This window comes from Octopus sinensis, unplaced genomic scaffold, assembly GCF_006345805.1.
Source record: "Octopus sinensis unplaced genomic scaffold, ASM634580v1 Contig17982, whole genome shotgun sequence".
Taxonomy (NCBI): Eukaryota; Metazoa; Mollusca; class Cephalopoda; order Octopoda; family Octopodidae; genus Octopus; species Octopus sinensis.
Window position 1 is genome coordinate 159 of NW_021835467.1, and position 10661 is coordinate 10819.

A 10661-nucleotide genomic window follows, 5' to 3' on the forward strand; every position below is an offset into this window, starting at 1 on the left:
AACGACAGGGGAATGTCCGCCAGAACGAGGTTAAAAATAAGTGTACTCAAACCGATCCCTTCTAGGTTCTACACATCCTGATAGACAGTTTCCACAGCGAACAAAGGATTTCCTTCAAGACAAATAGCTCTCCAGCCATCGATAAATCTTTATGCCTGCTTCGCTATAATATAATTTTTTTATAAATAAAAAATCAAATATTTCAAGCAATAACGTCATAATTCGCAATAATCAATCTTGTTAATTATACGATAAATCGACAACTTAAGTAGAATTATTTCCGCATGTATTTTTTTAACATGAAAATAACCGAATTAAAAATGATAATTGGAGGTCTTATTATTTTAGCATTGTCCATTTCCATTGCTCTTGGCATAGATACTATACTCATCCATAGAAAAGTGAAATGCCTAAATATACTTATAACGTAGACTGAGAATATCCATGGTGCTGTGAGCAGCAGCAGTCCACTGTGTTCTTCTCATGGACGTAGTATTTTGAAGGATGGAGGTTCTGCAGTGGATGCCGCTATCTCTGTTGCCCTTTGCATCGGAGTAGTAAACGCCCACAGTTCTGGAATTGGAGGGTTGATTTCTGGTGATCGTTCATTAGTAGGGGAGCCTTTATTGTTGTCCGAGATTCGGCAGGAAACGTTAAGGCGTTTGATGCACGGGAAACAGCCCCAGCTGCTTCTAAAAAGGATATGTTCGATAATAATACTTCTCGGGAGGGAGGACTATCAGTTGGAGTTCCAGGATTTCTTAAGGGGATCTTCAGAGTCCATCAAATCTATGGAAGGTATTTTTCTCGAATCAATAAAAATAGAAATTCCTGGAAAACACTGTTTAAAAACGTGATTGAACTTTGTGATGAAGGAGTAGAGATCTCCCAACCAATGGGTTTTAATTGTGTTCTAATCAATTAGCGAAGGCATTTAACACAAAAATCTCCATTCAGGAAATCCGATACACTCCTCAACTTGGCAACATCTATTCCTCAAATATTAGCAATACTTGTTGTGTTAGAAAAGAAGGAGAAAAAGTCAAACTGACGGAATTGGCAACTACTCTGAGCATCATTGCATCAGAAGGGATTAAACCATTTTATGAAGGAGAGATCGCTGATAACATCATTTCTGCGGTATACCAGTCATTCTGATTGCCAAAGGTAGTTCAAAATGGAGGGATTATGACAAAACAAGATCTCGAAAACTATAAAATCATTGAAGAAAGCCCAATTTTTGTTAAAATTCGAGGTTTATGGTAATTTTTAAATTCTAAGAAAGCACAATTTACTCGGTGCCGCCTCCTAGCATTTCAAGTTTTATTTTTGCGGTTTTGAAAATTTTGGAAAAATTTGAACTCAAAGATGAGGACTTTGAGAATCCTGAAACATATAGGAAAATTTTGGAGGTTTCCTGTACTTGACATTATATAGACTTTTCGATACGCCTATTTAGGGGTTGAGAACTTCGGCGACGTTGAGGATCGAGGGACTGAGATGTTAAATCAAATTTTAAGGTTTTATCTTGTAAATGAGGCTAGCGAGGAGTTTGCCGAAGAAGTTTATAAAAAAGTTCTTAAGGGCACAGTCGAAAACGGACCAGTCTCTACCAATCCTTCATTCAGGGAAGACAGCGTCGGGACTTCACATATTTCTGTAATCGACGATACCGGCCAAACTGTCTCGATTACATCGTTATCATTATTATTAAAATTGGTATTTCAGGTCCATTAATCGGTATTTCGGGTCACATGTAATGACTCGAGATGGAATAATCCTCAATAATCACATGGATGATTTTTCCAGTGGTTCAGATAACCTTAATTTTACAGTTTGTAATTTTTCGTTGTAATCAGAACAATTTACCATTGCCTGGTCATCGCCCAATTTCTGGAATGGCCCCCCTAATAATCGCGGACGAATCAAATGGGAAAATATTTAGTTTAGGTGGAACCAATGGGACCCGAATTGTTACTGGTTAATTTTTTCGCAAAACAGAAAGGGCTTGCGAACGTCCTCATAAATATTTTTATTCGCGGATATAATTTAGAGAAAGCTATTGAAGCTCCGAGATTACATGTTTTGAGTAGCCCGAGGGTATTTTACGAAGGTAGGACGTTTTATGAATACTTTTTAGATGGATTTAAACCTCATGTATTGGAGGCACTTGGAGGAATGGGGTACGAGATGATACATTCGACTGAGGGTATCAATATTGTCAACGGAGTCTCCGTTGTCGGGAATAAATTTGAAGCTCATGGAGACACTAGGAAATTCGGAAAAGGAATCGTTTTTTAAGTAATGAAATATTTTATTAGCCCTTATTTCGAGATTTTCTAACTAATAAAATATATCAAAATCTCATTTTTCTAATAACATATTGTAAATTGACTGTTGTTTTAAATATTTGTCATTTTTTGAATACCTTGATGAATATTTGAAAAAAAAATTTATTAAATAAACCGCAGGCAAATCAAAATATGACTTAAACCCTGACCTTAAAAATAAACAAAAATGCATTCATTATCTACGTAATCATTTTTTTAATTTTTAAATTCCTGAACAACTACTCTTAAATCATTCTAATGCTCTGTTATCTAATGTTCAGTTACTGTTATTTTAATATTACCGCGGTTATAAGTTAAAATGCATCAAGTTAAAACAATAGTAATTCCCTTTAAAAATAATCCGCTTGAAGTTCCTAATTCAATAAATCATACAGAAATGCAACAAAGTATACGAAAAATATGGAAAACCGATAAGGAATAAAGTAAACTCAAAGCGAAATAGAATATTGGACAAGGGATTAAAAATATGCACGACCAGTTGTGCCAGCTGTTTATTAAGAATTACAAACTCACTATTTACTAAAAATTAACGTGAGAGGCAACGCAACGTCAATTATGTTGGGGGGGTCCACTTCGGATAGATGGCTTTGTTAACTTCTAGTAAATTACAGTAACTTTTGATTAAAATATATCATTTCACACTTAAAATTAACTAAACTAAATATTACTGCTCCAGTTGGCTAAGTTGAACAGCGCTCGCAAAGTATTACTAATAAAGAAAAATAGGCGTTTGAAATAGCTACTTTTTATGAATATTTGTTATTGATTATTCAGTAATTGATTAATCAATTAATCATTTTTCCGGAATGATTACAGTTGCATGATTGTATTTTTTATCGGGTTTGATCATCAAAAAAATATATAAACTTACGATAATAAGAATCAAAATATTGAATTACAAAAAAATCGAACGTTAATTTATCATATAAAAAAATATTATTGTAAAAAAAGAAAAATATCCTTTAATTTTAATACAAAATTGATTTATATTTTGTATTTAATTTATTATTTTAAATCGTAAAAGATTATAAATATAATCAGATCTAATTTCATATGCTTCTTGTTGCATTCTTGTTAATAAAATTATAATAGATCTTCCTAATATTCAATTCCTTTGCCATTTCTAAAAATGTTGATGTCGAAATCACTAAAGAAAATCAAGATGGACAGGTCATCGAAATATCTGCCTCAGGGAACTTGCAATCTGTCATAGAAAGACTAAGAAATTTCAAGAAATCTATTCTGGACATTGTAAGAACATACAAATAAACTTAGTTTTATCCTAATTCTGGTCTCTCTGATGCAGTCGACGTTACTACAGATATTCTTAGCTCTTACACACCAGGTAAATAATTTCGTATCAGTTCTTAGAGAATGAAGCGAGCATTCCAAAAAAAGACCTGCCGATCGACAGTCAATCTGTGGAAGATCCAAGTGGGATCAAAAATGGCTCAGATGAGTATCCTATTTACAAGTCGAAGTTAGAGAATTTCCTGGCATGGGTTAATATAGATTATGTAATTTATAAGGTCCACTTCAACCGTAATCCAATCGTGATTGGATTGTCTGCTTTCTGTCTCCTTTTGGTGCTAATGGTGGTCGTGAGTGGATACATAAAAATGAGAAGGTCACGAAAAGTTGGATTTTAAGTCTTACATGTTTTTAGCACTATGATCGACTGAACGATGACATTGATTCCATCGATAAACAGAAACTGGTTAATTATGTCGATTAATTTGTCATAGGATGCATAATTACTTACACTAACAATTTCCTCGGTTATACTAATCAGTGATTTTTATTAATTTGATTTTGGGTTTTATAAGCTGAAAGGAGATTAAAGAGACAAAGTGATCTGTATATAATAAAAACGAGTCATCTAGGCCTATTTTGTAAACTAATTTTGGTGCAAAGAATATACTTTAAATAAATCGATAATTTAGTTCGTTGTTAAATAAAATAGATCAAGGTGCATTTTTCTAATCAAAAATGATTTAAACAATCAAATTTTTTTGATCAAGAATGAAATTTTTATAAATATTCTAACATGAAATAATTTTTTTTTTTTTTTTGATGAAAACCAACCAATAACTACAAGTTAATTAATTAAAAGCTTCAAGTGCGGGAAGCCGACGCGATCGAGAAAGAATTAGAGCGTACTATCGCAAGGGATATCCGCTCGAAAAACCATCTCGATTCGCGGGCGTCGCCTGTGATGGCAGACATGCGGGATCCGATCTCCTGAACGAAGCTGATTGCCTTACTGCCCAAGGAACATGAAATAATTATACTTGAAATTCGAATAAAAAATTTGGTCGTTTCATATTTTCCTCAAAATAATTGCTTTATATTTAATATTGTTGAAAGGCTTTCATTACATCGTAATTATTATATATTTTTCTTTTAAGAGCAGGATTATTTTTGAATAACAAATTCTAATTATTGAACGCGTCATACTATGACGCACCATCACGATTTTTCGATTTTATTTCTTAATTTTGATACAAAAATGGAGATGACCTTTTTCATGGTTTAGAGTTCGAACTAAAAAGAAAACAAATTAGAGACCCAAAGAATAAAAACCAAATATTCAAGTATATCAATCCTCTCAAAATGTTAGCCGCTTTTACCTCTTTTAGTTATATTAATGGCATATTTTATATTCATAAGAATTGATTATTCAAAATTTAGTCCAAAGAATAAAAAACCATCTATCAAATACATTTAGATCCTGCTTTAAAGGATAACGGTAACAATGGTACATTTAAGAAAACGCACAAAAGCAAATTAAAAATATATATCGTCGTTAGCGTTCCTACCAAATCCAATACACACAAATAAAACCCAATATCCGTTATCCGCTCCTCTTGGGGCAGATGTGAAGACGACCTTATGAAAACATCATCGAATCCTTCGTCACTAGCTTCCGTTTCTGGGACAATAGACATCCAATCATCTTCCAAATTTGTATCTCCGCCTATAATCCTCCTCCTACACTCCATAATATCCTCGACCACCCCGCTCAACCTCTCGCCTGTCAACCTAAAAACATGACACTCCCATATAACGGAATTCAGGCATACCTCAGCACTAGAGTAGTGACGAAATCCACAGATACGGAGTAAATTGTACATCCCCTCTTCTATCTCACCACCCCTCAACCGTACATCTTGCATTACTGATCCAGACATTGCTTCCAAAATTTGATCTATCACTTCTGCTCGGCCTATCAGGAAATTGAATATAAAAACCACCACCGTGAGAATATATTTCTAAAATCCACTCAAATATACTATTTTCCCGCCAGGAAGACTTTAATTCAGCAGAGGACTGAATCAAATCCAACTTTATAAGTCGACTCACAATTTGACGGCGGGTTCTATCTTTACGTATCAAACGAGACATGATATCTTCCACCGGGGTTTCTAGGACTCAATAAACAAACCAAACTTGATACTCCTCTCAGCTCAGTAAACAAATGACAAAGTTCGTAGTCTTCCTCCTCATTCCATTTTTTTCCTTTTCGTGTCCCAGCAAGTTCATAAGTGTTGTTTCCATGAGTCAAATTATACGAATTCCGATGATTCTTCCAAAACAGCAACTCCACGGCAGCCAAAGCTCCCATTTCAGAAAAACGTTCAATAAAGATTTTAAAGAGCCCACCCAAAAAATCAATAATATCCTGTATAATAAGGTATAGTCAAACGGTAAATTGTTCCCCTTGTTTTTTTCTGAAACATTCAAAAACTTTTTGAAAAATTCTAAATACTCTCAATTGAAATAGTAATCCCGGGATATCATATTGTGTTACCACTTGCCTTAACAAATTAACAACAGCCAGGTTAGTATCTTGACTGTTATTCATAAATGTCTCCAACACAGTAACGCATACGACGAGTACACTTTGACATGACAGTCTAAATTAGATAACCAAATACTTGTTAATTAAGTCACGAGCAGTCATTTCTTTTTCAATATACTCTACTTGAGAAGACGACGATTGGTCGCTTTCGTTGTGGGAATCAATTTGTTCTTTTACGTGAGAACATGATGACTGGAGAGACTCGATAATAGAGTCTCCTTTGAAAACATTCTCCATCGGCCAGATCTCTCTAAGACATTTTAAATATCAATTACTGGCAATGATGGAGAAACTTGACTCCCTTTTCTACATTTCCATCCAAAAGGAATTGTTTTATAGTATTACATGCTTTCGAACTGTTAAGATTAGTATATATTAAGAAATGACTAAATAATGTAACAACCCTATGAACTTATTACACTTAAACATGTCGATAATAATAAAATAAAATAGGTGTGATAGATCAAAACTGAGAAATAAATACATTTGATCTTCTTCAGAAAGGTCAGATGTAGGATCGAATGCAGAAGTTCCATCATATGGAACTTTCTCAATCATTGAAACAACTGATTCCAGATTTTTCCAGTCAATTAAATTAGTTCTCTTTGGTTTATTCTTGCGTTTTATTCTCCGTTTGGTTTTTTGAGCGAAAAAATGAACTTTGGGCTGTAAGTAAACCGCGAATAAAGAAAGATAAAGGTGGACAGTCTCAACCAGGTCACATATAAACGAGCGTGACATTCTAGACCGACTGTAGCCCTTAAACACAGATATCAACACATCGAATGTTTCAGAATTATAAAATAAATTCTCTAACATGCAAATAGCATATAACCTTGAAGGATGTTCATACTTTCCACCAGTGATGTATCATTAGAAAAGTGCTGAATAATCATAAACAACTCCTTGTATAAACGAATGGCCAAATTAAGTCTAAGCGATCACCCACTGATGGCCTAACCGATTAGATGACAGGCTAACAGTGAGTTTATCACGAAGACCCGTATTCCTAAAATTTTACTCATCCAGCTAACCTGGTTGTTTGGAGAGTTGTGGTTTGACCCATCTCATTCATATATTTTTCAATACTACCTCTGGTGATCCTGAATGAGTGAACTGTCAGTAAATCACTAAAAAGTGAGTGCTGACAGGTCATACCTAACATATCCAACTTCCAAATTCGTTAGACGAGCAAAAGAAATGAAAAACGAAATAAACCAGATCCAATATGTCTCCCTTTCATGACTCATCACTTCCCATTGAGACTATATTGATATGGAATCGCCTTACTTTCACCATCCTCACAATTGGCGAAAAAGAATAAGTAAGGAAAGTGACGCAAAATTCTCTGAGTTGATTGTTGCCCAAAATGGATGGATTTGTGATGGAACAAACTTGTTTGGTTTTATTGAATGACAGTTGTTGCGTCCCGCGTGATATAATATTCGAGGGACCGCCTGAAGGAGGTACAGGAACGACAAATACTCCCCCAAAGCGTGGATGTCTATTAAATTATAATATACCTGGAACACCTCTTCGACGACCATTTTCCGGAAAGTGATTGTCTTTCCTTTTCTCTATCCGCCAATAAAGACGTCCTGTGATTATACAATTGGTTTCTCTGCGAAGGTAGTTCGGATGATAGCGAACAAGGTGTCTTCAAATAGACAAATTAGATAACATGTTGTTTGAGAAGTAGGGAAACTATTTCAATGATGTAGTGGGGAAATGATTCAAATTTTCTATCTTTTTTCCAATCAAACTGCCCCAGACATACAACTAGTTGTAGGAGCCCGCTTTCAGACATAACACTTGAATAAGCCAATAAACAATTACCAAATCAGCTTAGAATGGTCCTCTTCAAACGAGTTCTGTCAATAAATAAATGATTAATACATTTCGTTGACCAATCGAGTCATTTCCTATTAAAAGAGCATTTCTGATAAGAAAGAGCCAGCGTTCTATATTCTTTCTGTCATTTTGAGTACGATCAAGCCAATTCTTGTCAATCAAAGCCCCTAAAAACTGACCCGCAACACACCAAAGTTCAGTGTCAGTCAAGCTCTATGCGAGTAAAGCATTAATTATAATAAACTCGTTTATAGCCTTGAAGATACCACATCACCTCCAAATAATGTTGTCTCTCAATTCGATCCCTTGGTACTAGACCGTCGAAGCAATCGTGTGCAGGCTGGGTCAGATTTAGAATAAGCCTTTATAGTTAGTTATGATTATTGCCTTAGAACGGTCTCGGTTAACACAGAATCATCAGTATATGTCTTCAAAATTGGAATTAAGTCGTTTGAAAGAACATTAGCCTTCCCTAGAAATTGACGAACATTGCAATCTCGCCCATCTTGATGCACAGCTTTTATTAGTTCTCGAACATTCTCTAATATTTTTTATTTTGATTTGTACCAAGGCAATACGGTTCTTTTATATATTTATTATTTTTAATGCATCCCAAAGAACTAATTATCGCTTCTATCTGAGACTCGTTTTCCATTATATATTCGTCACACAAAACAGTTCTACAGTATGCGCTAGTTTATTTAAATATTTATAAACTTATTAGGAATTTACTCCCTATAAAGTTTAGCTGGAATGAACAAAAAATTCCAAATTCAAAAGACAAAATATTTGTATTGTGTTAAAGTGGTTTGATTGGTCAAAAACCTCTATACCAGGGGTGTCAAACATGCGGCCCTCAGCGTACTTTGCCAAACATAAGTGCGGTCTGATTTAATGGCTATAAAATGCAAAAAATTATTCTTTATTTTTTTACATTTAATTAAAATTTTTAATTGTATTTTTAAATCGTGTCTGTTAATGTCACGTGCTTCTTCTTGAATAAAAAAGAAACGCTCCTTGAAAGATGAACGGAGAGTGTTTCAAGATAAATGGGAACTTTTCTATTTTTGCACAATGGTTGATGGAAAAATACATTGTTTGATATGTAACAAGTTTATTGCTATATCGAAAGAATACAACCTAAAGAGGCATTATCAATCTAATCATCTATCATACAATTATTTCATGCTCTTGAAAAAATTTATCTTGTTTAAAGATATTTCATTAACAAGAAACACTGCTGCCGAACACATTAATGAAATGGCATGAAATTTGAAACACCAATTAAAGTCTGATTTGTTAAAATTCGAATATTTCATTTAGCATGCTCATTTTAATTTTATTATTCATCAGAAATATTTATGCTCAAAGATATTAAAAGTGGAAAATACCATTAGTTTGGTCACGAAAACAGTAGACTATATCAGAGGTCATTCCCTCAACCACCGGCAGTTTAGTAAACTGCTGACAGATATTAATAATCAGTTCAGCGACATTTCTTTTTATACTCCAGTCCGCTGGTTATCACTTCACAAAGTTGTTAAAAGATTTAAATAATTTTATTTATGGAGATAAAAGGGCAAAACACAGACGAAATGAAAAGTCAATCTTGGATTAAACATTTGGCATTTGCAGTGGATATTACCACACATATGAACGATCTTAATTTAGAATTGCTGGGCAAAGACAAGCTCATAACTTAGTTGTCAGATCATATCAAGTTTTTTATTTTGAAAATAAAATTATGGAAGTTTCAGCCATTAAATGAAGATTTATCTTATTTTCCTACGTGCAAAGAGCTCAGGAGTACTGTTGATGCACATAATGTAATGAATTTTTCTCAGTATGAAAGACAACTAGAATCGTTGTTAAAGGAATTTCAAGAAAGATTTAATGATTTTTCGTCTTTTGAACAGCAATTTTCATTATTTGCATCACCATTCTCTTTTAATGTTTCCAATGCAGATGAAAGTTTACAAATGGAACTATTGGAAATCCAATCAGATTCCATACTTAAAGCTAAATATTTGGAGGTTGGAATACTTGCTTTCTTTTCATATCTTCCTGGAAAATTTAAAAACTTTAAAAAGTTTGCAACAAAAATCATTGCTATGTTTGGTTTGACATATGTGTGTGAACAGCTTTTTTCATTTATGAAAATGACAAAAACTGGTCAAAGAACAAGACTAACTGATGAACATTTATCCTCTTTAATAAAAGTCGGAACTACACAAATAGCTCAGCCTGACATATCAAAAATTGTATCTAAAAAAAATGTCAATCCTCTGGAAGCAGCTCTCACCAAAATTAAAGGGCGATAATTCAATAATTTAGTTTCTCTTAATAATAAATATCAGAATTAATCTCCCCTTAATGAGAAATTATTATAAATGCGGCCCTCGAAGCCAAATTGTAACAAAATGCGGCCCTCAAAGCGAAATGAGTTTGACACCCCTGCTCTATACCATTTGAGTTTATAAAAAAACCCAAAACAAAAAAATCACATAAAGACTCATTGGTACTTTTGCATTTCATCCTGCACGAAAATAGCCTCTAAATGAATTAATGAAAATTTTTATGAATATTAGATCGAAAAT

At 33.8% G+C, this 10661-nt stretch overlaps 2 protein-coding genes across 2 annotated transcripts; both read left to right on the forward strand.

Moving 5' to 3' along the window:
• Positions 1–263: 263 nt before the first annotated feature.
• LOC118761849 (glutathione hydrolase proenzyme 2-like) lies at positions 264–1158 on the forward strand. The gene is made up of 3 exons (XM_036500009.1): positions 264–401; positions 432–660; positions 926–1158. Exons 1-3 carry the CDS (start codon positions 285–287, stop codon positions 1156–1158), a joined length of 579 nt encoding a protein of 192 aa, XP_036355902.1. The 5' UTR covers positions 264–284.
• Positions 1159–9893: 8735 nt separating this feature from the next.
• Positions 9894–10385, forward strand: LOC115231257 (general transcription factor II-I repeat domain-containing protein 2B-like). Its single transcript, XM_029801317.1, has one exon. It carries the CDS (start codon positions 9894–9896, stop codon positions 10383–10385), a length of 492 nt encoding a protein of 163 aa, XP_029657177.1.
• The last annotated feature ends 276 nt before the right edge of the window (positions 10386–10661 follow it).